The sequence below is a fragment of the Lichenostomus cassidix genome, chromosome 1Aa (assembly GCF_008360975.1).
Source record: "Lichenostomus cassidix isolate B80296 chromosome 1Aa, HeHo_3.0, whole genome shotgun sequence".
Taxonomy (NCBI): Eukaryota; Metazoa; Chordata; class Aves; order Passeriformes; family Meliphagidae; genus Lichenostomus; species Lichenostomus cassidix.
This window is the reverse complement of record NC_139480.1, coordinates 47,565,851-47,593,410: the sequence shown is the minus strand read 5'-3', so window position 1 is coordinate 47,593,410 and position 27,560 is coordinate 47,565,851. Positions and strand designations below refer to the sequence as shown.

At 50.0% G+C, this 27,560-nt stretch overlaps 2 protein-coding genes across 3 annotated transcripts; both read right to left on the bottom strand.

Annotated features, from left to right (window-relative positions):
* Positions 1-6,943: 6,943 nt before the first annotated feature.
* On the bottom strand, positions 6,944-15,753 carry TOB2 (transducer of ERBB2, 2). The gene is made up of 2 exons (XM_085048593.1): positions 15,496-15,753; positions 6,944-11,398 (listed from the first exon to the last, which is right to left on the bottom strand). The coding sequence occupies exon 2, from the start codon at positions 11,310-11,312 to the stop codon at positions 10,290-10,292; it is 1,023 nt and encodes a 340-aa protein (XP_084904719.1). The 5' UTR covers positions 11,313-11,398; positions 15,496-15,753; the 3' UTR covers positions 6,944-10,289.
* Positions 15,754-20,861: 5,108 nt separating this feature from the next.
* On the bottom strand, positions 20,862-27,546 carry PHF5A (PHD finger protein 5A). Of its 2 annotated transcripts, XM_085048621.1 has the most exons (5): positions 27,258-27,546; positions 26,124-26,147; positions 24,513-24,679; positions 24,170-24,272; positions 21,481-21,569 (listed from the first exon to the last, which is right to left on the bottom strand). In XM_085048621.1, exons 1-4 carry the CDS (start codon positions 27,307-27,309, stop codon positions 24,204-24,206), a joined length of 312 nt encoding a protein of 103 aa, XP_084904747.1. In that variant the 5' UTR covers positions 27,310-27,546; the 3' UTR covers positions 21,481-21,569; positions 24,170-24,203. The 2 variants fall into 2 exon arrangements, with proteins under 2 accessions (XP_084904739.1, XP_084904747.1); XM_085048613.1 differs by lacking the exon at positions 24,170-24,272 and having other exon boundaries at positions 20,862-21,569; positions 27,258-27,534.
* Between the last annotated feature and the right edge of the window lie 14 nt (positions 27,547-27,560).

Here is a 27,560-nt window from a genome sequence, read left to right as displayed (position 1 = left end):
CATATCCAGAGGGCTGGGAAACCTTTCCATACCCTTGGGGTCTCCCTATAGCTTTTGGCAGCATGTGTGCATAACAGCAAACATTACAGAGGTGCAGTTGCATCTGTTCACCTTCCTTTCTACTCCACATGGCAAACAGACCGACAAAGCAAAGCAGACAAACTCATCTGAGGGCCAGTTTGAGTGTTTAGCTCCCCGAGGTCAGACCTGTTTTGCTGGGCAAGGTGGGAAGAGGCCAGCATTCACCCAGCACTAGTGAACACTTTGGCAGGGCAGGCTCCAGGCAGGAGTGAAGACAGTTACACCCCTGGGTAAGAGCCTTTTAAGTGTGTGCGAGGTGGAGAGCCACAGCCCTGCAGCCTGCTTTGCTGGTGGAAGAGCCTAGAAAGCCAGCCCCCGTCACCACTAAGATGAGTAAGATCCTGCCAAGTGACAATTACCTCCAGGAGGAAACGTGGCTCCCTCCAGAAGCAACAATTACCACTTCCCCCACCAGTATTTCCAGGTGAAGAGAGTGGCTTCACCAGGCACAGGAACAGAGGAAAAGCTCTCTGTGTGTTTGGCTGGCAGGGGAGCAGTACAGACTGCAGTGGAAACCCCTTTCTGTCTGCAGACTTTGCAGGGAGACAGGATAACATTAAAGACAGTGAAATAAATGGGGGGGCCCTTGCTAACTGTACCTTCCTCAACAGAGTTGTATCACAGAAGGGCTGTATCACTAGGGAAGGGTTTGTTGGAGGTTTTTGTGAGGTCAGAGCCAGCTCCCTGTACCCAATTCTGTCAAAGTCAACAAGCATCACTGGATAAAATCACTGTTTTTTTTGTCAAGCAGGCAAACACAGCGACACCCCTTCCCTTTGCCCTTTTACCTCCCAGGCTGTGGAAGCCAAAAGGCATTTGTGGCAATATTTGTCACACCACTGAGGCAACACAGTCTTTTCCGGTGGAGTGCTGCGGTTTGGCTTTTTTGGCTTCCTCATGGGGCCATCCTCACCAGCTCTTGCAGCCCTGTGAGGGCACAGCAGCAGTGGAGAAGATACTTGTGCAACTTTGCAGCACTCTCCAGGTATGTCAAAGGAAGATACCCAGCTCCAACAGGTTCTGAGCTATGAAGCTCTACTGGCCAGGCAAGGGAAGGGTCAGTACACAGTTACTGACACAGACCTCCACTTCCTAGTGATGCTTTGAATATTGCTATTTGTAGCCCTCAGATGACCTCGTTCAACCAGTTCATTCCACTTTCCAGGAAAGCTTCATCACAGGTAGAGATCAATCAGGTGCTGCTGGAAGACCCACATGTCTTAGCAGTTACTCTGTGTACTCAGAGGAGTCAACAATTTAGTCTAAGCCACCCCACAATATAAAACACTGGAGTCAAGTTTGGATGGACTCAGGTCCTTTCATAGCATTTTAAGGTGCACGCTGGGAAGCCAGGAGTTGTTTCTTGAAAAATATAAAGTAGCAAAATCTTTTCAGCTGTGATGTCTATGTGCTCACAAAAAGTGTGGTCAGTAGCTTTCTCCTGCAATAAATACTGGCCTTGTATGACTGATGGAGTACCTGATGCATTATTCTCTGCTTGCCATGGAGGTATTGTAGTCCCCACTCTCACCTCTGTAACCACTGACTTTGGGAAGGTTTCTACTTATGTTCAGTGACTGGTCAAAAAATTTCCATAACAAGTATCTACGTGAAGGAAAACAGGATTTTTCAAAGAGCATTGTACCTTTGGAGAAGACAATAACTCCAAGATTAAAAATAAAGCGTTATCAGTATAAAATAATCTTTTTTAGCTGGCTTTGACTGGTTATTGTCAATGATCAAGTTGTTAATTTGAAGAACCAAGTGTGTCAGTCACCGACACAAATGATGTTTCTCTTGCATGGTTTTATACTCTTAATCTGTGGTGTGATTTATAATTTAGAACATAAGAAATGTTCTTAATTTATGTTCCTAAAAATCAGCAATTTGTGGTTCCCTGTGCTGATGTGTTAGCACTTAGGCTGTGGGTTATAGCATCCAATGCCTTGTCCAACAGGGACAGCTTACACTGTTCTTAGCAGTGCAGAGCATGCTGAACCTTCTGCTCTGCCTTGGAGTATCACAGCCCACCTGCACTTGATGCCTTAATAATTTCTGGTTTTTGACTCTTCATGTATCTGTAACTTGGTGTAGTTCTGTGCTTCTTACAAAGTGCTAAAAACCTCTGTTCCCAGCACCTTTAGCCAAAACAAAGCTTCTGAATACAAATTCAAGGACACATTCATTGCCCTAAGGCCTGAAAATATGTAAACAATGGTGAAAGCGGGAAAGCAGGCCTGGGGTGGTTAACATCATTGCCTGAGGGTGTGATTGGAGAATTAGGGACCAATATGCTACTAGGACAGAACTTAGAAAAGGCTTGTGACCCAGCATCCATTTTGGGTGTAGTCCCTCCGAGGGGGACTTTGCTTGCCTGAATGTACCTTGAAGGCCTTGAATAAATTTGTCCACTTTTTATACTCCTAATTTGTCTTGGCCTCTGTTTCAGGTAGCCTGTTTTAGGCATCACACTCCTTTTGGTCTTGTTTTGTTAGATCCTATTTTGTCTGGGTTTGTCAAGCCCTTTCCCTTCCTCAGTGGAAGTGGCTGGCAGTGGTGTGGCTGCAAGGGATAAGCTGTCCTTCCCCAGCATGTCTCAGCCCCATCCCTTTGCATCACCTCCTTTTCCATTCAGAGCAGCTCCTGGTGCTGGCAGGATCAGTGTGAGGCAGCAGAAGAGGCCGATGGCTGCCAGCCTGGTGCTCATGCTTACTCTGAGGGCAGTGAAGCCATGGCCCTTCCTGAAGCCATGGTGTCTCCCAATCTGTGCTGGAGGCAACGAGAGCACTGTTACTCACAGCCCCACTGTGAGATCTGGCCATGTCACCAGAGGGGAAACACCATGCCAGAACAGCCCAGAAGGAGAGCTGGAGGAGGATAATGTATGAGAGTTTGACAAGCAGGAAGCCAGGTGGGGATGGGGACACTCTGCTGGGCTGTGCTCACTGGGAAGGAGGTCTGTGCAGCTGCCATCCACATTGGGTCACTGGACACATCCACCATTTCACCAGGTAGGGATGGGAAGAGGAGAGTTCCAGCCTTCCTTGCCTCCCTGTGATGTCAGCACCTGCGTGTAAACACCTTAGATGTCCCTGGAGTGTTGTCCTCCTTCCCTCTGCTCCTCAGTCCTTCCTTGGCTCATGTTTCTGGTCTTCCAGACACACTGCTGCTCTTTTCCCTGTGTTCTCCACTGTGCTGCCAGTCTGTCCCCACAAGGATGCCAACCCCAATGCTCCCCTGGAAGGTGAAGTCTCTTTGTTTCCCCCTGTATTTTCAGTGTGCCCCTCACTTGCCCAGTGCATTGTCTGAGTGCTGCCACCTTGGATGTTGTAGGGGACATCCAGAGAGTCCTCCTGGCTGCAACTCAGCACTGCACAGCAATGCTGGGCACAGGCAGGGACAGAGGATGACCTTGGTAGCTTTTGGAAAGGCGCCCGGGGCCTGCTGTGACGCCGCTCATGCCTCAGTGGGAGCCCGCAGCAGCACGTGTTGACACTGAACCCAACCGCAGGAAGATCAGGAAATGCAAGAACGCCTGTTGCTGAGGGAAGCTGGACTTGGCCCTTGCATGAATTTGCTGAGCTCTGTAACCAAGGCCTGTGAAAGAAGTGTTTCCTGCTGCAGCAACGTCGCCTGTTGCCCTCCCTATGCATCACCTTGTATGGGTCATTTCAGGTTCATTTTTTTCTGATGAAAGCCCCAGCTGCACCTTCTGCACACAGCTTCTGGCTGATTCACTTGAAGCAAAACTTTGTCCTTGGTGGAAACACCCTGCCAAGTGGGAGGGACATGCTCCCTCCTGAGGATCTGCTTCCTTCAGCAGTCAAACTGTGCCAGCAGTGAGAGGCCAACAAAAATAAGCACAAAAGCTCCCCCTCAACTAGGTCTCAGCAACTGCAGAACAACATGGGAACTACTCTTGCCTCCTTGGCATTCAGTGAAGAAGGAACAAGTTCCCCCCACACTTTCACCTGTACTGTTCCCTGCCCCTCAAGGCAAAGAGGCAAAATTTAACCCTGATTCTTCTTCACAGAGATCCTCTTTTCCTACCTCACTCCTGTGCCTTTGAGGTCTTCTTAGGGAAGAAAAAAGCACACATTCCTTCCTGACACACACATGTACCATGCTAGAGTCACTTTTGCCACTGGCAAAGTCTACACACAAAATGTGCCCTTCACAGACCAGTACAACTCAAAACCACCATGTGTGCCAAATGGGGCTTATCCTTCACCTGGGCATCTTGGGGATGGAGGGTGAAAGGTCCATTCTTCAGCAGCTTTATAAAAAGATCAAGTTTCTGGAGGTGGCAATGCAGGCAGTAGTGGGGTGACACTGGAAGAACAGCTCTGCAAGGCTGGGGTGAACATGTTCCCGGTTCTGTTTGAATTGGAGCCCTGCCACAGAAGCCAAAGCAAAAATGGCAAGGTTTTGGAGGTGGCTAACCTTGGCCACAGCCTGCTGCTGGGCTGGTGCCTGTGATCCGGCGGAGGACGCGTGGGGGGTGGAAAGACCTGTCTGTCCTTTTGCGACCATGGCGTCAACCTTGCTCCTCGCTCCTGCTGGGGCCATGGGCAGTGCTGCGGCTGCAGCCATGTGAGCACGGAGCAGGTGGCATTGGCAGGAAAACTCCTCAGGGACGCCAAGGACTCAGCGGGTCCTGGCTCCCCCATTAGTGGTATTTTTCCACCTCTCAGTCCTGGCATGTTGGCAAGTGCTGGGACACAGGGAGGCACCCGCTGCTGGCAGCGCCTGTGCCATGAGTTATTCAATGCCAATAATCCCAAGTCTCCAGGAGGCCCTGGGGTAGCCTCTCCAGGTAAGAGATCCTCTCCTGTTGAACTAAACTCAGGCTATTTTGCTGGGCCTGTATTTTAAATAGTCCAGAGAATGGCTTTTCACACTTGCATAAGGCTTCCCTCTGGGCACCAGCCCCCTCCCACTGCCCTGAACAGCTCGATTCCAGTCAGAAACTGCTGCTGCTGCTGTCACAGACTGAAAAGCCCAAGGCTGAAGTGTGGCATTTTCTACCCGAGCTGTCTCCTCCTTTCAGGTGGGAGCCCGCCTTCTCGGTGACTCAAGTTGCAAGTTTTCCTTCTTAATAATGGAGTCCCCTATGACAAGTGTCTAAACAACACCCCCACGCCCCGTGCTTTGGAGGTATCGAAAGACAAGTCCCATCTTGTTGCCATGCCTTGCTGGAGCACGCTACTCCAGGACTGACTTGGTCACTGTTCAAACATCTGGCAAACACTCCCACACCCAGGCACTACCCTGCACTGGCTGAACACGGGGCTCTGGCAGCTCCCCTCTGAAGGCTGATAGAAGGCAGGGACAGAAGGCAGACCCTGTCCCTGCACACTGCACTATGGGGGGTTCAGCTCCCTACGCTCTTCCTGCTCCCTGAGACAGAACAGTGACAAATACCTCGGGAGGAACAAGGCTATACTAAACCTCTTCCCTAATCCCTGCCCAGGCTGTGCAGCTATCAGCTGTAAGCCAACTCCAGGCCCAACGTGTGCCCAAAAAGGGAAAGGCTCCATGCCTTCCCACGTCACAGCTGAGCAAATGCAGGGCAAGGATCAGAAAGGCACTTAGTCGCCCTCAATTTTCCATTTCCAAAAACATGTCTAAGGGCAAGTGTTTGTGCGTGCTTTAGATAAATGATTACAAGGGGTTTGAGATACAAAGGGGAAAAAATAGTTTTGTTGCTTAGCTGAGTGTGACAGTCACATGGCAGACAGCAGGCATGAACAGCAGCCCAGCTCCTGAGGCTCACAAAACCAAGGGCACAGTGAGCTCTTCCAGGAAGAAATTTAGGCTAGAGGGACTGAGGGGTCATGGGTAAGGATGCTAGTGGGAGTAAGTTCCAGTTCCTCGTTTGATTTCCTCAAGGACATTCAGATCAGCTCCCTTCAACAGCTTTTTAAGGAGGCAGCATGGGGAGCTGTGAGGCACTTCTTGAGAAGGAGGCAGTAGAGACTGGTGGGGCTGGGGAAGTTGGGTCACACAGCCATCGGCACACGTGGGGCATGACAGGCATTTCAGCACCTTCCTCAACCATCTCATCTCCTTTTGCTAAAAAAGGAGAGGCTCTCTCAAACAGAAATTCTGATTGAAGCTGAGTAGTGAGAGGTTAGAAGAAACAAAATCAGACCTTCATCACGGCTGCATATTCTCATATCCAGCCTTAAGCCCACCCCACTATGGGAAGTCACCTTGGATGAACATTCACAGCACGGAAGAACAGAGCCTGCACATGCACCTTGATGCTCCCTTGGCTTAGCAAGTACCCCAGACACCTCAGGATAAACACAAACGGGTTAGTGCAGAGAGGAAAGAAATCAACCCAAAACCAGCACCCTCTCTGCAGAAAGCACGGCCTAGGGGAGCTTCATCTACCCTGTGCAGTGACATCAGGGGGCTCCCAGGCTGACCTCCCAGGTGATGGTCCCAGCGAGCTGCCAGAGAATTTGGGTGTTTTAGGAACTCTGCTGCATGACTGAAGGCCCCCAAAGCACTACACACCGAAGGTATCCCACTTCCTCCTCTGCCCCAGGGAGCTGAATCATGGCAGAACCAGGCATGGCCAGGCACTTCGCCACTTTTTCCTGTGTGCTGCTATTCTTGGCAGCAGCAGAGGTCACTGAGACAGCTGCCCTGGCCATGTTGCACAATCCTGGGCATCACTGAGCTATTCCGAACGCTGTGAAACCTCCACTGAGCGCACCCCAAACCAGGACCTTGCCTGCAAGGCTGACACCGAGCATCAGCTCATTGGAAGGCAGCCACATCCCTCCTTGCCCAAAAACAGGCACGGCAGAGGTGTTCTCTCAGCACTGAGCACACACCACACGACAAGCGGTTATTATATCATGCTTTTAATACAAACTTAAAAAAATCTGGAACAATAGAAACTGTACAGATTTGATCAACCTTTTTGTGGGTTTTTTTTGTTTGTTTTTAACTAAATCTCTAGACACACCAATATCCCGTTCCAAAATATTGCACAACATTCTGAATACAAAACTCTGATTGTATTCCTCCTTCGCTAAAGAAAAAAAAAAGGAAAAAAAAAAAAAGAAAAAGACAGCAATCCCCTGGTTCCCCCTCTCAGTAGACCCCTTCTCCAAAAAAAACCCGAAGCAGAGTACACACAGAAACCCTCCACTCGGAGACATACAAACTTCTGTCCTCTTTCACTCCTCTCCCAACAAGGCAACTGTCAATTCATTCCTTGGAGAGGGGTGAGAGGAAAGGGAGGCTGAGTGGGGAGAAAGGAATCTTCACCACTTCTTTTTTTTTTTAAAGTTTTTTTCCTGAAAAAATATTTTTTTCTCTCCTCTTTTTAAGAAAAAATCTTGAAAAGAAAAAAATTACATTTTTTACGTTAGAAATATACATATATTATATATACCTCTTACATTTTACAAATGTAGCAAATTATTCAATACAAACGGACATCAACAAAAAGAACATAAACCCATAAAAAATAAAAGTTAAAAAAAAATCTTCTCTCTTCTCTTCCTAAGAAACCAGGTAAATTAGTGCAGGTTTTTAAAAAATAAAATAGAAGCTGAACGCCTACATCCAAGACTAGAAAAGACCTGAAAAGGCCGTTAGTTTCCATTGCTGCCTGATGCTGGAGGAACATTTCTGAAGCACGCTTTTTTCCTTTTAAGATGCAAAGAGGTTGGTCCCTCTTTTTTTCCTTCTTCCACTCACACCATTATTTTAAAGCAGGTATATTACGTGTGGCAGGGCAAAGCAGCATCAAAGCTTCACACACATAAGCAGGTGGATGGGGGACATCCCCACTTCTTCCCTCCCTCCCTGTGCTGGAGGAGAGCATGCTGTCTCATGGCAGTGGCTCACACGTGGCTTTGCCAGATGCGGGGACAGCGGGGGGCAACTGGACTAGGTCCTGCCATCAGGGGCTGAGCACCCCTCAAAGTCCAGTGCAGCACATGGGGTGGCACCCAGCAGCACTCTGTTGGGGAGGAGGACTCCATGGCAGTGGTAGTGTCCGTAAGCAGCAGGTTCAAAAAAACAAAAAAAGGGAAAGACAACAGCTGGGCCATTCCTCAGCAACTTGTCCCAGTCTGGAAACCTGCATGGTTGAGGCTGGGGGCACCAGCATTGGGGAAACTGGCTGGGCTCTGCTCTCCTCACCCACCTGCTGGGTTGGTCGTAGCCCAACAGCAAGCAGCCTGCTTGGGAACCCATGCTGGGCATGAGGTCAGGACCGTGTACCCCATCACCCATCGAGGGGAAGGGTGCACTGGAAACTCTCCTTGGAGAGCTACAGGCACAGGCAGTCTCCCAGGGACAGCCTTCTGCAAATGTTCATTGGCAACACAACTACAGAAGGGCTGGAGTACCTCCATCTCAGCTTGAGGGAAGGGAGCAGGAAAAGCACATGGTCAAGCTCATCTCACCTGAAACAGACATTTCTTGAAAGAGCACATTGGTTCCACAAGCGCAGGAGGAGCGGATTTTAGAGTGTGCTCCAAGAAACATCATTCATGGAAAACCAAACCTCAAGTTTGGGAGGCAGCAAAAAGCTTATTTTTCATTTAAACTGAGAACTTCAAAGACTGGAGTTTCATCATCTCCATCTCTCTCCTCTTTGCACACTTGCATGCTCACACAGCAGCCTCCAAGGAGACCTCCCTTCCCATCTAAAGAGCCTCCACCCTTCCTGGGCATGATGCAGTCCTCCTTTGGCTTTCTGTGAAGGTGGGTTTTAGAGTCCTCAACACAGAAGTGACCAAGCTGAAAAGCCACTACTGCCTGACTGCAGCACATCATCCTGAGGAAAGCTGCACAGAGTCCCAGATCCCAGCCCTGCTGTGAGGAGGCACCATATGTTCACAAGCTGGGATGACCACTCGCCTTTGGAGCACCCATTCCAGCTCTGCCCGAAGCTTGCCGCTGTCCATGCTGATGTGATCTGGCTGGAATGAGGAATTTATGATAGGTGCTTCCTTTCCGCACTAGATCAGCCACCTCCTCATGCTTCTCCAGAAGGGTAAGGGAAGGGATTTAGTCAGGTGCATACCTGGCTGAAAGCACAAACCCTTATGCTACCACTCATGACAGCTCCTTCAACAACATCACCCTTTATCTTCCTTAAAAGTTGTGCTGCCTCACTAACTAAAAAGGAAGGAATTTCCTCTCTGAGACAAGAAGATGAATTCACAGCAGATAATGAGAACTCTGACCTCAGAGGCCACCCCAAGTGGATGCTGGTCCTTGCTGCTGGGGAAAACATCTGGGAAGTGGGGACAGGATCCACATGGAGTCCAGCTGGTCCAGTGCCACCTCCCCCAAGCCACAGGGACAGGCAGGTGGTGTTTCTACACCACAAGGGCTGCCACCCAGACTGACCGGGCAGCCCTGACAGAGCAAAAAAAGGTCCTCTTCCTCAGATACAGAAAAGTACAATACCACAGCCGCTCAGCTCAAAGCACTGTCCCCCTAAAGCCATGGCTGGAGGTGCAGATGAGGAAGGGAGCAGGAAGAAGCCATTTCACAGTAACACTCTGCCCTGACTGTGACGTGCTGGGAGATGGTCAAGGAGAAGAGTTAGTGCTTTTCAGCACAAAGACAGAACAGCTGACACCAGCTTGGGCTGGAGCCACAACAGCACAACGGTCTGCGCCCGTGGGCACAGGAGATGCTCTCCATCTACATGCAGAGCCATAACAGAAAAAGCAAGTGCACCCACCCATTCTGGCTAGCACGCAACAAGAGTGTGTGTCTCCACCAACACTGACTCATCCTCTTCTCATCCCTCCTCCAACACGGTGGTACAAAGATGACATCCCTACACCCAGCTGGAAGGACCCTGTGTCCAGCATGGGGCAGGGGGTGGTGCAGGGAATCAGGAGCATTGTGACCTACAATTGCACCAGTCCTGGGCTGGGATAGGGGAACACAAACCAAAAAAAGCCCAAGACTTATTCTAAGGAGTAAAAAAAGTGAGTAGGAAAAAAGCACAGGTACTGAGTTAAAAAACAATTCAGTGCTTCAGGAGCGTTGCCAGCACAGCGCAACAACACTGAGCTCTCTCTTTTCCCAAGAACCTATATTTGTAAGGTTTTAATATTTTCTGTATATTTCTATTTTTCTTTTCTCTCCCTCTTGTTTGTTTTGTTCTTGCTTCCCCCCTCCCTCCCCAACCCCAAAATACTCTCCTTCCTTTGTGTTCAGTTGGCCAGGACGACAGGCTGGAACGACTGGCTAGGATACTGCATGGCATTCAGGTTGTAGCTGAGTCCTTCCACGAAGGGAGACTTCTCCAAAAAGAGGTTACTGGTGCTGCCACCGAAGACCTGAGCCATATCAAAGGTACCACCTGTGCTGGCATTGAACTGCGACGCTGGCGGGATGCTGCTGGCCTGGCTCTCACTGGCAACACCATCGAAGAAGAGACTGCTGGCTCCTGGCGAGCCACCGCTGTAAACAAACTCCTTGGCATTGGGCGAGAGTTGGGACTGTGGGGCTTGGCTCCCAGCACTCCCGACGAAGTTCAGAGAGTGCATAGACAGGGAGAGGCCCTTGTGCTTCAGCAGGTTGGTGGTGGGAGACCTGACCATTCTCGGCTGCTGCACAGCCCCTGCTCCGCTGCCCCCTCCTCCGGCTCCTCCACCCTTCTTCATCTTGGTCGAGCCGAACTTGGTGGCAGCAAAGGCGGCAGTGGTGAAAGTGATGGGCTGTGCAGAGCGAGGGATGAAGGTGGGGCTGGGTGACTGGCCGAAGGAAGGGGACGGAGAGTTGGACAGCGAGTTGTCTTGGCTGCCGATAGGGACAAATACCTGGGCGTCAGGGTTGAAGCTGCTCTTGATTTCTTTGTCCAGCTCTGTGGCACTGCAGCCCTCACTGTCATCTAGGTAGAGAACCTTAACAGAGCCCTTCTCACCGATCTGGTAGGAAACCTCAAAAGGATCAATCCAGACACTCAGCTCTTCTGGCACATTAGCACGCACATCCTCCACTGCCAGCCCGCTCCGCTTGGCTGCCAGCTCCACCACGGGATCCACTGTCTCCCCTATATGAACACAGCGATAGCCAGATCCCTTCAGAGGCTTCTCTGGGTACCAGTGACCCTCATATTTCTTCTTCAGCAGGCGCTCTAGCTCCTCACCAAACAGGTCTGCCCGCCTCCGAGGAAGCTTGTTGTACAGGTATGAGATGATGAAGTTAAGAGCAACTTTGATCTCCAGATGCATACTCTCTTCGCAGCAAGCAAGTCAGGGCAGTGTATTAAAAGTGACAAAACGATAAAAACATAGACAAGTTTTGGCTCCAAACAGACCTAGGGAAAGAGAGAAAATGATGGATGAAGACTAGAGAAAACAACAACTCTCCTCCTGTTGAGATCAACAACGGGGCCTTCCCATGAACAAAGCAAAATGAGCAGTTTGCACGAATACTATCAGAAAGTAATGCTCTCTAGGAGAGTTGCCACAAATCTATTGGTCCTTAAAACAGAGGGATACTGGTAGGGAAGGGTCTCCCCATTCCTCTTTCAGAAGAAATAAGGGTGTAGCCACTACCTGTGCACAGGTATGTACATCACACTCACCCCACTGCCAAGTACTGCTGCTGCAACCCGGCAGGCCACTGTCTGCTCTGGCAGAGCTCTGTCAGCACATCTAACACACCTCTCCTACCCTGGCACCCAGCTGCCTCTCCAGAGCACAAGCACAGCACCTGAACAGCCTCGTGACTCGCTCAGCAGCTTTGTGCACAGACCTGCTCACGCTCAGGACGGCAGGGCCAGCCTCTCCTCCGGGAGGTTGTGTCGGGTGCCATGTCCTGCTGGCACAAGCGCAGAAGGGACGAGAAGGAGCGAAGGAAGGTGCTGAGGCACCAGCTGCTAGTCCATGTTTACTATCCTCTTGACTGGCAAGCACATATCTGATTAAGTGTACCCAGCTGAGACTGTGCTTAGCTAGAAGCATAAAATTTCAGTTTAATTTTTCTGGGGGGGAGAGTGGGACAGGAAATGTGCGTGGGGTCACAAGAGACAGGCGTGCCAACAGCCTGTCCGACACAGTTCACATCGCTTATCCCTGCACAGAGGGAAGATGAGCTCTGCCAGGATCAGGTACCTACTTAATAAAAACTGAAATTGCTTGCCAAAGATTGAAGTAATCCTCCCTCCTCTCTCTCTCTCTCTCCCTTGTGAGGAAATCTCTGAAATGGAGAGAACCCACAAAAGCTCAATGCAAAACCACAACACTCAATTCTCCCATTATACACAGATTTGCACACTGTGTTTGTCTGGGTACAAAAAAATCCCCAAACCAGGTATGTCAGCACTACGCTCTGTTGCTCGTCCAAAGAATATGAATCCCACAGATATTTTAAGGGCAAGCACACTTCCAGTTGCCTCCACGCCTCTCCAGGGGAAAGAGGAATATCCAGTTTTTAATTGGCAGCTTAGTCACAAGCCATTCTGTCTTCAGCTGCCCTCACCTTGCTCAAAGAGATACAGCGTGTTCAACCATCTTCCTAAAATGGGCTTTTGGGATGCTCTTGCACAGCGCTCAATCCAATGTTTACAACATGTGACAATTATTTGGGGGTGGGGATGGAGTACAAACATACGTTGTCAGCATTCCCCTGAAAAAATCCCAGCAGCACAACCAGGTATCCAGACTGGCCTAGGTCAGAAGGAAGAAAAAAAACTGACCAGACTTGTTTGCTTGGTCTAGTTTAGTGGACAGAAGGGTTGAATAACTTTTAAAGAAACCCTGAAGTGTTTTGAAGCTTTACGGCAAGAAAAGGATGCAGATTCTGTGCTTTTTCTGTATTACTCCAAGTTCACATAGGCTTAGCTTTAGGATGACAGTAACCAGAAGCAGATCCAACACCTCAAATCTGCCAACAAGAAGGCCAGTTCTGGAAGGAACCCCCTCTGGGTTTGACTCAGCAACATAAAAACACACGTGAACAAGGGAGTGGAGGAGAACTCTTGCCTTTAAAATCTGCTTTAAGAAATTACTGTAATGTAACAAACTTTGGTAGGTCACTGTAACCTGACCAAGTCCAAGTAAGAACAGATGAATACCAAAGAAATAAGCAACCAGAGTTTTTCCAAGAACAGTAAGAAGAAGCCATTTTCAGAAGGCAAGAGTCTTGGCACAGAGACAGAGCCTTTTCCACAGAAATGAAGCAAACCCCTAAAAGAGCACACCTAAACCCTAACAAGAGCTTGTACAGACTATACTACCTCAAGGGAAGATTACATGGAGCCCTCTACCTTCTTTGGCTTTGAGACATTCGAAAGAGAGGACAGCTCAGGATCCCAGGAAATTAAGCAGGAAGAGAACAGCCAGTTTGTAAGTCTTCCAATCCTGTGATAAATTCTAATTCCAATCCAAAACTGATTAGGAAATCAGATATTAATGACTGGGAAAGGAACAATGGCCAAAATTTGCTAGCATGCTATCTGCAATACAAGTGTCTCAATATACCTTGAGAAGCCCAGTTCCTCATCAACTTTTTGTAGAAAGCAGCAAGGAGTTGCAGTTATACATCAGTCTCCTTTTTTCTTTTCTCCTATTTTCCTAAAAGGGGAATACTCTGTACCTTGACTATGAAAAAAGGAAAGTTAATTAGCCTAATAATACCAACAGATGCCAAGGTACTGGTCTATAACTGATATCTGCTGAAGGCACAAAAAAAAAAGTCACTGGCTCCTCAGGTTGTTGACATGGTAAGAGGCACTCCAGCAGGATCCCCTCAATCTCTTTCTACTGCACTGAAATGTGATAAAATAATAAAAAATTAAATTAAAAAAACCTCAAACCCACCCCCAAAAAAGCTGAAGAGAAGAAACTACTGAATATCAATCGTAAGAGGTATTCTGAACAGTCTTCCCTGAAGGCCAGCATTTTCTTCACAGTAAAGGCTTACTGTACATAGGCAGAACATCGAGGTGCTGGCAGGAAACAAAGGGCTGCTTCTTTGCTCTGTGGAGGGAAGGCAGGAACCCCCTCAGACCCCTCGTTTATCGGGGTAAGCTGAAGGGGAGAGGCCAGACCATCGCTTGCAACAGAGAAGAGCGAACACCAGAACGATTCCCTCTCCTCTTGGCTACACCAACACGGTGGGTGACCTTGCGGGTATCCCTCCGAGCTCCCGAGGGAGGCCCGGCCTCAGAAACGGGCTGGCGGCCGCCTCGGGACTTGAACAGACGGCTGCCACGGCGACCTGCGCTGCCACGGCCGGACACACCCGTCTGGAACGAGGGCCCCCTTCGCAGCATCCTCCCAGGGGCGGCGGAGGGGCTCCCCCGCGCCAGACCAACAGCCCCGCCGAGACTGAGCCCTGCCGCCCCTCCATCCCCGGCAGCGCGGCCATCCCCGGTGCCCGGCCGGCCCTGGCACGCCGGGAGCTGTAGTCCTCGCCCCCCCTCCCCGCCCCGCGACCTACTTCTCCCCGGACTGCGGCTCCCGGCGCGCCCCGCGCCCGGCCCGGCGCTTCCCCCGACGGGGCAGGGCACAAAATTTTCCAGGGCACATGCGCGCTGGGGGCCGCCCGCCCTTGCCGGCGCTGCCCACGGCCGGGAACACGCCCCGCGGCCCGGGACCGCCGGGCAGCCGCCCCCTTCTCCCCTTCTCTTTCCCTCCCTCCCTCTCGGCAGGGATGGGCGGGCGCGTCCCCACCCCGCAGCTGCTTCCCCGGCCATGGTTGCGGGACGGAGCCCGGGAGGCCACAAGACCAGTGTCCTTCTGTCCCTCTCCCCCGCCCCCCGCTGCTTGTCCCCTTCGCCCCGGTGGGGCACCCGAGGTCGCAAACAAGGTTCTCAGCGGAGCGATCGGATGGATGGGGGACATGTCAACAAGGGCGAGCTCCGGCCACGCACACCCAGCGGGGCACCGCAGATCGGGGTGTCCGGGGGAGATGGGGAAGGGGGGGGCAGCCCAGCCCAGCCCCGACAGCGCCTTTGTTGTCGCTGGGCTTGTCCCCCCCTGGAACTCGTCGTGCACGAAGTGGGACACCACGGCGACATCGCCCTTCCCCGGCAGCCCAGGGTGCCCGGCGCCGTCCCCGGGCCCAGCCTGCCTTTTCTGGGGCTATTAGGGCTGGGGCTGAGCCGCATCCCGCTCCCGTCCCTCCCGCCCCTCAAACTGGGCTGAAGAGAACAAAATGGTGAACTGGGGCACTGCAAAGCGTCCCCGACCCGATGACTTCCACCCCCATCCTGCTCCCTTGAAGCCCCATTAATCCCCCCCGGGGGCCACAGGCGCACAGTGACTCCATGGAGGGGCAAATCGCTGCCCCTGGCGGGGAGGGGGACGATCAGCCCCCTCAGACCGAGCCCACAGAGGGGACGCGCGCTGGGGGGGCCTCGGCCCGAGAAGGGCTGTGGGGGAGGGAAGCACCCCCGGCCCCACTTACTTCGTCCTCGGCTCCAGGGCCGGCGGCTGCAGGCGGCTGTCGCGGGGACCGTGGGCGCTGCCGTCAGGTCTCTGCTCTGCCCCGTCTCGTCCGTCCCCTCCCCTCCTTGTCACCGGCGGCGCGGGGCGGGCCCGGTGCTGTGGTGCGGATGCCGGTGCTGTGTCCCCAGAGCCGCCCGCGCCCTGGCCCCGAGTGAGCCAACTCACGGCAAACTTTCACCCTTAGCAACCCCTCGGCGCACGGATCCGCTCCCGCCCCGCGTGATGCGGCCGCAGGGGGCGGGCCGGGACTACCTCCCCCTCCCGTCCCCTCCCGCAGCGCCCCGGGTTGGGCGGGGGGCCGGGCCGGCGGAGTCCCCTCTGCTGCCCCTCGGGCACCGGTAGTGTCCCGGATCCGACCTCAGGGGAAGGAAGGAAGGAGGGGGCCGCGGGCTTAGCGGGGATTGACCTGAGGATTTCCCCAAGCGGCTTAGCCTGAGGCGATGGCGGAGGGGGATCGAACGGGGCGGGGAGGGACGGCACCGGCCGGCGTGATCCCCGCCCCCGCGCACCGCGGGCACTGTCAAGCCCCAGCTCGGTGTCAAGGCCGGTCCCGAGACTCCCGAGGGGACGATTCCTCGCACGCCCAAGCCACGTCTATGAAAACCCCCGTGGTGGAGCCCCCTGCCCGCCACAGCGGAACAACTCAGGGCGAGGTGCCCGTGGGCAATCCCAGCTCCCTCCGTCGGTGCCAACCCCTCGGGACCCCGGTCCCCGATACGGGCGGGGAGACCAGGCGGCTGCGGGCGCATCTCCACGGGGAACAACGGGGCAAGGCCAAACCAGGCGCGCCGGTGTCACCGCGGGGAGGGCAGGAGCAGCACTGCCATCCTCGCGGCCCCGAGATGGGCACAGAGACCCCGCCCCCGGCACGCGCTCCCCGCCTCCCGCACTATTTTGTCTCCGCACGCCTGTGTGCCTCCGCCACCAGCGGAGCAGGGCCGGCCCCGCCGCGGCGGAGACGAGAGACCCGCAAGGTGCGCGAGCGCCGGCCGTGCTAAAAATAACTGCGGCGTGTTAGCAACAGCCTTCCCATTGGCTAGCCGGGCCCGGCGGCTCCTTCGGATTGGAGCGCTGCCTCAGCCAGTGAGCTCAAGGGGGTGTGCGCGCCGGGCGGTGCCGGGCTCGACGCGAGGGCTGCCGGGAGATGTAGTCATCGGGGCGGCCGTGGCCTCTCCTTTCCCGGGAGCTCCCGTCCCGCACCGCAGAGCGTTCATGACTTATAACGCAGGGCCCGGGGCTACAGGCTGCCTCGGCGAAGGACAGCCACGGTGACTGCCATCCCTGGGGCCGTGGGCCGATGGCGGCACCTCCACCGCCAAAGGCTAAGCTGCACCGCCCACTGGAAAGCTGAAGGGACTCTCACCCAGCACACACACGGATCTGCATGCTTTATTTTAAAGCAGACCCCTAACTAGTTCTAGGAAAATGAAGAAAACGCCACAGGCATCCCCAGACCGTACATTTTACAGTCCAAGGTCACGCCATTTGGCAACCACTTGCACAGGCTGCTTGCTGTCCACACATAAAGCGTCTTTTGACCCAACTAACACTCCAAACTAGCGGAAGGGACACCAAGAATAGTGTTTCCAGGCTCTCCCAGGCATGTGTCCTGCATCTTCCTCAGTGCTGACGCAAGCAGAGAGTGACACAAGCATGACCACAGTCGCTGTTGCAGCAGGGGTAGCTGGCCTGGCAACTATCTCCCAAGTGCAAAAATACAAAGTTCATCTGTTGCTCCATTTCCACAACACCCCTCGACCTCCTTTTGGGTTTGGCTTGTCCTCCCTCATCCAGGAGCACTTTACCTCAGGTAGCGCCTGAAGAGCATTTCTTTTGAGGCCAGCCAATACCACGTGTTAAGAAATTTTATTGATGTTCCTTCCCAGCCACAGCAGCCAGCCTTGCTCATTTTCCCACTGATTAAAGGAAAAAAACCTACAACTTTGGAAGTTTTTGGGGTTTTTTTTTTTGTTTTTTCTCTGCAAGGGAAGGGGAAAGAGGAAGACTTATATGAGCTATTACGAGCAGCCTTATTTTCACCACTCCTATTTTAAAAGGAATTAAGTTACAAAAGAACACTTTTTTTCTCCTCACAATTATTCCCTTGCTTTGCTGGAAACAAATCCATGCTGTCAGCCAGAGATCAGGAAACTAAAATGACCGAGCTATTTTTGGCATCATTAAACAAAAAAAGGCAATTACATTTCTAAAATTCTATTACTGCTTTAATAAGGTGTTACTAAGAGGGTGTCACACATTAGGGCTCTTTAAAATACCTGTGCCTTGACCGTGCTCCTTTAATTATGGCGTCGCCCTTGTACACATGCAGGCTGAGGAATTCTGTCACACTCTGTGCTCCTGCATTCTCAGCCATTTGGCTATTACGTCAAAGCAAAGCTACCGTGTCACGTGTGCACAGGGAGGGGAGGAATTGCCAAGCCACTGGGACAGAGCTCGTTTGGTTGAGTTAATTTAATGCCAAGGAAGGGCAGTCAGGTTATAATTGGGCATAATTAACACTGCCATACCCTGAATCCTCTGTACATTCAATTCACATGACAACCCCAAGGAAATGAAAAATTCTTTCCTGCTATTGAAAGAGGCAAACATCTCCAGCTGATGTCTGTAATGGGAAAAGAACAGCTTTTGTGCAGATAAGGTTTCAGAAGAAAGATTTTGTCCAGCTCCCATGAGAAAAGCTCATAAGCAGACTCCAGGCCTTCACCTACCTTTTCTTTTTTTTGTCTTTTTTTAATGAAAAGTAATGTTTGGGGCTCAAGGGCTTTGTCAAGACAAGCTCTAGGTGGTTCAAGGCACTGGAGGTATGTTACAGAGCTATTTGCTGAGCTCAGCTGTAACTGTGGCTGGCAGTTGGTCTGAAGGGGTGTGTAACAGCGAACACCTACATTTCAGAACTCAGCAATGCCTTGTTAGTACTGGCAACAGAAGCCAATTTCTTAATAGGCCAAAAGGTCCCATGTTCTCCCCTTCAGTATAAATATTTGAACTTTTTTTTTTTTTACTTGTTATGCAACATCTTAATAAAAAAGGAAAAAAAACCCACTACCTAGAAAAGTAAAGGCAGGAAGACACATTTAGCTCCCTGTATTAGGATTTGAAGACAGCACCATGGGGGTTCAGCTGCCACACTGACAAAGCTGTCCTGTTTCTCCCACCCTTCCCTACTGTTGCCACCCAAGTACTTCACAACTGGCAGCCAGGGAGCCCCTGAATCTGGCTGCTTGAGACTCTGCAGACTGATGAAGCCCTTCCAAAGCTTGGCCTGCACACAGCAGCAGGACGTGTCTTGTCTCATTCCCCCATGCAGGGAAGCTTACCCTTTCAGCACATGCTCTGGTCTCCAGTACTGCAAGGCAAACTTCTTCTCCTGGAAAAGTACTATAAAATCTACTTAGGGAAAAAATATTGCACTTCTCTAGAGGCCCTGCACAGGTATCATCTACTGGTGCACAGAAATTATTACCAAGCAAGCAAGGTTGTGTTTTTCTGGGCTACATGAATGTGTCCATTACCCTTGTCTGAATTAGCAGCTCCAGGGCAATGTCCCATCCATGCTCAGAAAGTACCAGAAAGGCAGTGGCACTGAACTGATCTGAGCACCAGCAGCATTTGGCTTGCTCCCCAGAGCTGTCTGAGCAAACAAGGCAAAGGGGAAAAAGCCTGTCCCTCCCTCTCTCCACCTGCCCAGTGACTCAGAACAACTAGAAATGGCAGCTTAACTCTCAGAATACAGACCGATATATCCAGCAGTCAGCAGGAGGGCATCGGGAGTGCCAAGAAAGTGAGTATGCTCAGCCATTTTTGGGGATGGGGGAAGGGATGGGGACACTCCTATCTCTACAGCAAGCCCTGCCTGGCTGATCCGGCTAAATGACTGGGAACAAGCGCTGCTCTAAAATAAGCTCACCAGGGAGCAATAGTTCTGAGACAAAATCTAATTCCTAACCTCATTTCCCTCTACCTTCACCAAAAAGCTTTTGCTGTCCTCCAAATTTCCAGGAAAGAAAAAAAAGTATGTACAAACCTTCTGCACTCTTAGTGTGATAATTTGGGCAGCCTGACTGAGAGTAAGTGATAAATCCTGGTTGAAGTGATAAAGTTCCAGGTACAAAAAATCTGCATGTCATGGCCTGCTTTCAAAGAAATACAGAATTTTACATGGCCAATAACGGGTCTGACACGGGCTTCCCAGTCAGGAGCATGAGGCAGTTGCTTATTTCCACAGAAATGCTTTGGGAGAGTAGGTTTGCTGTAACCAATGAGCCAGATTGCTCTGAACAACTTGGCAAATGGCATCCACCAGAAACTGTGGAGAGGAACCACGCTGGAGGGAGGAAGACATACTGATACCCTCAGAACTGCAAAAAGTTTGGACAAGAAACCTGACAGAATTAATTGCTGGGGGCAGGAGAGGGAGGAGCAGCTGAGATGGCTGTAGGGCCAGTGACAACTAAAGCCAGCTGCAGTAAGGAAAAATTACTTTCAAGGGGAGGATAGTCACAAGTTGTGTGCTTTTCACTCTTATCCAAACGGTTGGAGCAGGTAGAAGAGGCATTTAAGCTAGGGAGTAATTAGAGGAACTGGCACTAGCCTCAAGGGAATAGCTGAAATCCTGGAAGGGGCACAAAACAAAAAAAGGTCTTGGGGCTCTGCACCCCAAGACTACACAAAGACAACTGTGTTAGCGTAGCACACGCTCTGCTCAGACTATGAGGGCTTGAAGGACTACAGGGCACACTGAGCTAGGAGCCTGATTTAACCATCTGAGAAGTGTACACACCCGTGGGGAACTCAGTTCCGCCTCTGCACAAAGGCGCCCGTTCCCAGATCTCTGCTGAGCCAACAGACTGCTTTTAGCCTGTACTGGTATTTGACAAACAAGCAGCCTCTGGTTTCCAGCATGCACACGGCCAATAGCCCAGAACACAATAGTTGGTTTCCCGTTACAGCAGGGAAGGCTTTAACTTATTCACAAGAACAGGATAGCGAGTCAAATAGCTTAGTAGGTTTTAGAAAGGGATTGGATGTTTGCATGGTGAAACAACATCCACAGCCGTATTAGCCAGGATAAGGGTTACAAGCTCAGCGATCCTCACGCTACGGGACAAAATGATCAGTGGCTGGGATCACGGGCAGACAAAAGCAATAGCCATTCCCTGAAGCTCCTTGCAGCAAGGTCACGTGGCCGTAAGCAGACGCTGTCAGAAACCAGATAACTCATTGTGAAGTGCTAGCTGGGCTAATCCTCCGTGTCCCCAGAAAGCTCCAGAGAAGCTAGGCACAGAATGAACCAAAGAGAAATCCTTGTTGTACAAAAAATAAAAACCCAGAAGTTTTATTGGTATGCATCCTACAGGAATGGTTACAAGAAATGGCCTTGGATTAATCTGTCAAAGAAAACATGGAACAGCTGTGCTCTCCCTGGGAAGGCAGCAGCCATGAGCAGGTTCCTTACAAAACAGGGCAGCATGGAAATATACTGTAGGAAGGGAGGAGGGGATCAGACTGGTGCTCTGTTCTTCAACACTGATGGACAGGGCAATTTCAAACAACTGAGAGGAGACTCAGTAACAACAACCTCAAGGGTGTTTCTCCACACTAGAAACAGCACTTGCCATTTTTGCTAAGCTGGTTTCCTCTGTGTATAAGTACTTGTCCTTTTTACAGAGAGGGCTGGGGCAACTACAAGCAGAGCTTCTGCAACGGTAAGAGACAGTAATATTCATTTGCCCCCTCTGATCATTGGTTCTGATCAAGTTTCAGTCCCCACTCAGTCTGTTACTTATCCAACCCCAAGTACACTACTGAATTTGTACTGTTTTAGAAAAAAAATAATCAACCAGTTTTCAGTAAGAGTAAAGTCCAGAGATGTTCCAAGACCCTCTTGCCAACCCAACAGGAGGTAGCCACATACGGATAGGATCACCTCTTCTTGAAGCCATACTTTTTCCTTTCATAGAAAAGATCTGTCTTGGAACTGCCCAGGTTGACAATCTTAGGGCAACCATCTCTCTGTAAAGAAGAGAAAACGTAAGTTAGGAAATGAACAAACACAGAATATCATAGTTTTAGTAGGTTCCCAGTTCCCACATTCCTTGCCTTGTCCTCAACACATTTCAAACACCTGTACAGACAAATTGTTCTCCACTGCTGGTTACCAGTTAGGGGAATAGAGAAGAGGAGGGATGACTTTTCAGCATTACTGTAGGACATTCTCTCCCTCAGGGCCAAAATGGAAAACATCTCATATAACATCAGCCATTTAATGAAAAGGATGCTCAGTGCCTCAAGACTGAATTCTTTCTAAATTAGGATATGCAGGACTTATAGGGCCCAGAGGAATAACCTTTCCCCTCCTTAGCCAAGAAGAATCTTGCTGCTCTAGATGTCACCAAACTGTTCTTGTGTTTAGGAACCCCTCTCAGCTGTGACAGCAGAACTGAATCTCAGATTTCCTGCATCCTGGATGCATTACTGCAGAGGCTGTATGGTCACAGCAGCTACAAATAAGTTCTTGTACCTGAATTCCAGTAGGTGGCAAGAAAAAAGCCACAAGAAAAGCAAGGGAGTGGGGAAGACCCTCCTGAGAGGTGTGGTTGCAAAACCAAATTAGAAATGCACCTCTTGGTATACCTTGGAACATCTGCCCATGGGCCACCAGAGCCTAGCATCTGCATAATTCTTTAGGGCAAAACTTTATGGCTGGCCACAGCTGCTGTGAGTGGCCCAGCAGGCAGAGGAACACGTGTCCTTGGCTGATGCATAAGCCTGAGCGCATTAGATTTAGAAAGCTCCTGGCCAGATGTCAGATGCTGTAGAATCTGCACCCAAGCTGCCTGGCTCCTGTGCCAGAGATGCAATCTGGTGGGGAGGGTCTGCACGACAGGAATAATGGGAGAGATGGGGAACAGAAATCATCCCTCCCCCATACACCTGCCACAACCCATTTCTGGCTACTGTCTCCTTATTTCATTTTGAACCTCAGTAGTAGGACTCTTTCAAGCCTTGCCTCCCACGATCCGTGGAGTCTGTTCAAATCTTGACAGCCTTACTGCAGGGCTCTGTTCATTCTTCCACCTCCTCCTAAGGACACAGCTCATGAGCATGCTCCTTTCACCGAGAAAATATTACTTTTTGCAACTCACAGGTGTCCTGGGTGACAAGATGGGATTCTGGCCCTTACCCACATATCAAAGTGGGCTGAAACAATACTTCATTCCTTCCTCCACCAGAATAAATGAACCAAGAGTAACCAGGTCCTTTGCCTTGTGCCCAATAGCATTCCACCTCTGCCTTCCATTTTATTTGCTTTCTTCCTTCACTATCTTTTCCAGTCTTTCTCTGAGGATGATAGAAGTGCTGTTGGCTGGAACCTTAGACTGTTAAAGCTTCAGGTGCAGAGCTGTGTCCATCTGTTTTTCTTATTCACATCAGCACCAGATACCATAATTGTGACAGGCAGCAGCACACTTAATTATTCTTCTTCTGGGTTTCCTACACTTGTGCCAGCACTTTTTAACCCTGCAACAAATCATGTCAAATCTGCTGCTTCAGATCTGCAACTTCACATCTGCAATAATACGTAACATTTGAGTTTCCTGCTACAGAGCAATTCTCTTCACTCATAGCAGCCTTCACCCAGGTGAAAATACCCCAGACCTGTTATTCTCCTCTAGCTCTATGTTTTCTACAGTCCACCTTGACAGAGCAGCTGGCTATTTCACACCTGAACCAGACACAATGTCTTATCTTATGAAAAACACCTGTTGGGAATCCATATGAATTGATAAAAATAAAACCAAGCCTATTTTACTCACGACTTATAAAGACAGGCATCTTCATTCCAAAGGCAAGTGAACAAAATTGCTGCTTCTCCCAGCATTTATAAAGTAGGAGGCAGCACCACCATCACAGCACTTATATCCATATTTAGATACAGAGAAAGATTATAGTCCTGTTAGATCTAATGACTACATTCAAACAACGACATGTCCCTGTCCTGGATTTGGCTGCAGGCCTCTAGAAAAAACACAGGCACTGCAGAGAATTAAATCAGCAACTCAGCTCAGGATACTCCTGTAAATCACTCTGAGCCACTCATCAGAACATTCTTCACGGTCATTAGGGTGTGCAGGAAATGACATTTACAAAACACCAAGCAACCTTTAACAGACACTCTCCCAGCAACCAGGCCTATATTCTGAGATAGTGGAATTGTAAGCATCATGTTCTTGCTCTTCTCTAAGGCCTTTCTAATGCTTTGCTGCAATTCTTCAAGGCCTGCACTCATTGTATTGGATTATTAACAAAAGCTTTACAAGAGGTGAACAGCTGCCTCATTTCACATGTGCAGTGGCTACCCTTCAGCACAAGATTATAAAGATTATTGCCCTGGCTACAGACAAAAGATATCATTACACCAGAAAGCATTAGCAGAGAGATACCTACAATATAGACCATTTCAGAAAAGAATAAGAAAATATAAATTGTATCCCATTCAAATTACACAAGAAGCATTAAACTTGTGAAACACCATTACCAGTGGAGCCACTGGACACTAATGACCAACTTAAAGGAAAACAAAGGTTTTGATTCCACAGGCCTTACAGTACCATGTGTCCTTGATCAGTGGCTGATAACGGACTTCTAGTGAAGAGCTGCTCCTGCCACTGCCTTGCAGTGTCTGCAATACTTCTGACCCTGGTGAAACCTAGGCTGGAGATGTAGTAAGATAACGACCTGAGGTGGTGACAAGTCGTGTGAGGAGGAAATGAACTGTGAGTTTGCAAAACAGTCAGAGATCCTTAGGGATGAACAGAGCTCCGATACCTCAAAATGCTTTGCAAACACAGGGAGCTATCAACAGGGGAGGAAAGCTATGAGGTATCAGTGCCAAGCGTCCCACTTCCCAGCACCAACAAGCATGGCTACTATGTAGCTGGGATGACAACATACATCTTTTTCCTGGATGGTGCACTCCTTGCAGTAGTAGGCATCAGACACTCCGGGCCCCCCGCAGATGACGCAGCGGCCCTGGTAGGAGCCATAGTTGCACTCGTCGCAGATGCGCACCAGGGTGCACGGCCGCACGTAGGAGTCGCAGATCACGCACTTGCCATCACCTGCAAGCACAGCACAGCACAGCCTTGCGTTACAGAACGTCCTTTCTGCCACCCCCACATCGGAGGAAAAGCTTCCTAGTCAAAGAATTTGCCTGTACACTCAAAAGACAATACAACTGAACTGCAGAAATGTGTCTTGCAGGCACAGGGCACAACTTTGTATTGCACACAGACTTGAGAGGAACAAGGGCCGTGGCCTGCAATATTCAAGGGTTTTTTTATTTAGTCATACATTCACAAGCAGAGAAGAAATCTAAGTTACTTCTTCGTGATTAGCCACGACTTTCTTTATATTGTACAATTACTCTACAACTTTCCCTGAATTTTTCACTTGCAAAAAAAAAAAAAAAAAAGCCAGACTGACAGGATCAGTGTCCTTACCTACAAAGAAGCAGCAGTGTAAGCTTCTCCCACAGTGCCACATCAACCAAAGTCTGGAATTACTATCCTCAAAAAGACATAAGAGACTGTACTTGTGTGCACTTGTGGTCCCTTTAATCCTTCATCTGTGAGAAGGCCAAAGAAAGGGCAAACTGGCATAAGCAGCCATTTCACAAAAGTTGCTCCTGCTCTCTCACAAGGAACAGAGTGAAATTCAAGTACCCATATCATACAGGCAAGGAGCCATCAGATGCCAGTGACAGTTTCTGCTGTGCTGGACCTTAACCAAAACACTGACCTATGGATGAAAGGTTTCATATCCTGTTACCAGTTCCCAAGGTTTCTAATCCTGACTCCCACAAACAGCTTGCCTAACCTGCTCTTTAATCCCTGGCATGACATCCCTCAGCTACTACCAATGGGCATCTGTTTCACTGTCAGGTGCTCTTGAAAAGGATCTTCTTGCTTCAGACTGTCCTCCCACTTCACTTATTTTCACACTATTTTTGAGTCACAAACTACTCATCCCATTTGTTCTGTTCCCCTACAAGATCTAACGAGAGATCACAATGATCTAACAACAGATAATATTCTTTCTTCCTTCTCACAGATGAGCATTTGATTCCAAGGGGCTTTTTCCTGATCTAATTCCAAATGTTCGCCCCCCATTTCTTCTTCTCCTACATACTGAAGGGAACCTTTCTTGCAGTGTGATGAAGCCAGAATCCAAAAATGCTTTTTTTTCCCCTGCTTTGAAATGATCAGGATATTTTGGTACTATAGATTACAAGGATCCAATGAAGCAGTCACTGTAGCTTCAGCCACTAGAAATGCTGGCGGCAGGTACTCTGGAACTGTATTTGTGTGACAGTTTGTTTGAGCTTGTAACTTTTTAAGCATTCCTCGAGTTACACTTGCAACACAAAGGTAATTGTTCCCATCTCAAAGAGTGACATCAAATTTGTGGTTAAAGCAAAAATAAATTCCAATTTTTGAATCCAAACTGCATGTTCTAACCACAACACTATGCTCTCAAGCAACTAAATGTGTAAACTATACTTACATTTTTCACAAAGTCTTCCGATTGCTGTAAAAGAAAGAAAAAGAAAAAAATTATTTGAGGCAGCAGCAGGAGAAAAATCTAAATAACTACAAGCTTGAATGTCAAACAATTATCTTCTGCAATGAGAAGTCCTTAAAAAAAATTAAAGGTTAAACCACAGAAACAGTTTGAGCATACATAGAAACATTATGACAAACAATATATATCCTCCGGGAAACATTTACGAAGTTGAAAGTTTAGATGCCCTGTGAATGCACAATGACACCTATTTGCAGTAAGGAAACCGACTTTCATTATTCCATTTGAAACACAGCTAATATGCCTGACTGAAGGAAATGCTGTACTTGAGTCCTGGCACAGCTCTTACACTGGTTTTAGTGGGAGAAAAAAAAATCGAGTGTTTCTTTAAACACCTTCTTTGCTTCAGAACATGAAGGTAGTTAAATGTATCTTGGAAGTCTTGTCACTTTTCTAGGAAACTCACAACAACGGTGTTAGCAACTTGGATAAATGTCATAAATATTGAGTTTCAAAGACTAGAAGTCCACGTTTACAAAGATCAAATAATGATTTGGCTGAAGTCTGAGAGACAAGGGATTTGTCAGGAGATGACTTTCCAGCATAGACAGATGGTTAGAAGCACTGATTATTATAAAAAGTGATTTCCTCTGGTCAGTGCAGCTGAAGGTTGTGTGTTTACAGATCTTGCAGAAAGCCGCTCGTTAAATATGCTTTTCCAATGAGTGACAAAAGCCTGGAAGGGACACCTCAACTGCTAATCTCGTACAACAGCGTTTGGGAACCTGACCAACTCATGACCAAGACGCGACAAGGACAAATCCCTTTATCCGTGTAGCAGGGACAACCTAGAAGATAACTAGGTTATCTAGAAGACAACAGAAAGGTGCTCCCAAACGCTGCGGGATCCGTAACGCACGGCGGGAGGGGCGGGTGGCGCGCGCCGCCCCTCCTCCCCCCGCCGGGCCTAACGGCCACGCGCGCGCCCAACGGCCGCCAACGGGCCCGCTCGGGCGCGCGCCTCCGCGGCGGGAAAACGGCCGAGGGGATCCCACCCTCCTGATCCCACCCTCCTCACCTTCCCCCCATCCTCACCCCCCGTCACCCGGGACTCACCGACGCCCGCCTGCTTGCGGCAGAAGATGAGGTCGGGGTGATGCTTGGCCATGGCGAGGCGACACCCGCCCGGCCCTGCTGCTGCTGCGCCGCCGAGCCCTCACGGCCGCGCCGCCCCCGGGTCCTGGCCGGGGTGAGGGCAGCGCCTGACAAAGCGCCTCTCCCGAGTGGAAAACAAATCTGGGCTAGCAGACTGCCCGGATAAACCCTCCCCTCCAGAGCCGCTCCATCTGTAACCTTTCCGCCCCCCAGGGGAGCCCCCCGTGGCAGCCGGCGACCCTGTTCCTGTGGCGGGTGTCTCCC

Coding starts and splice junctions, on each gene's coding strand:
- TOB2 (XM_085048593.1), bottom strand. CDS start 11,312: ATGCATCTGGAGATCAAAGTTGCTCTTAACTTCATCATCTCATACCTG.
- PHF5A (XM_085048613.1), bottom strand. CDS start 27,309: ATGGCCAAGCATCACCCCGACCTCATCTTCTGCCGCAAGCAGGCGGGC. Junction 26,148..27,257: donor CCGCAAGCAGGCGGGCGTCG/GTGAGTCCCGGG, acceptor TTTCTTTTACAG/CAATCGGAAGACTTTGTGAA. Junction 21,570..24,512: donor GCACCATCCAGGAAAAAGAT/GTATGTTGTCAT, acceptor TCTTCTTTACAG/AGAGATGGTTGCCCTAAGAT.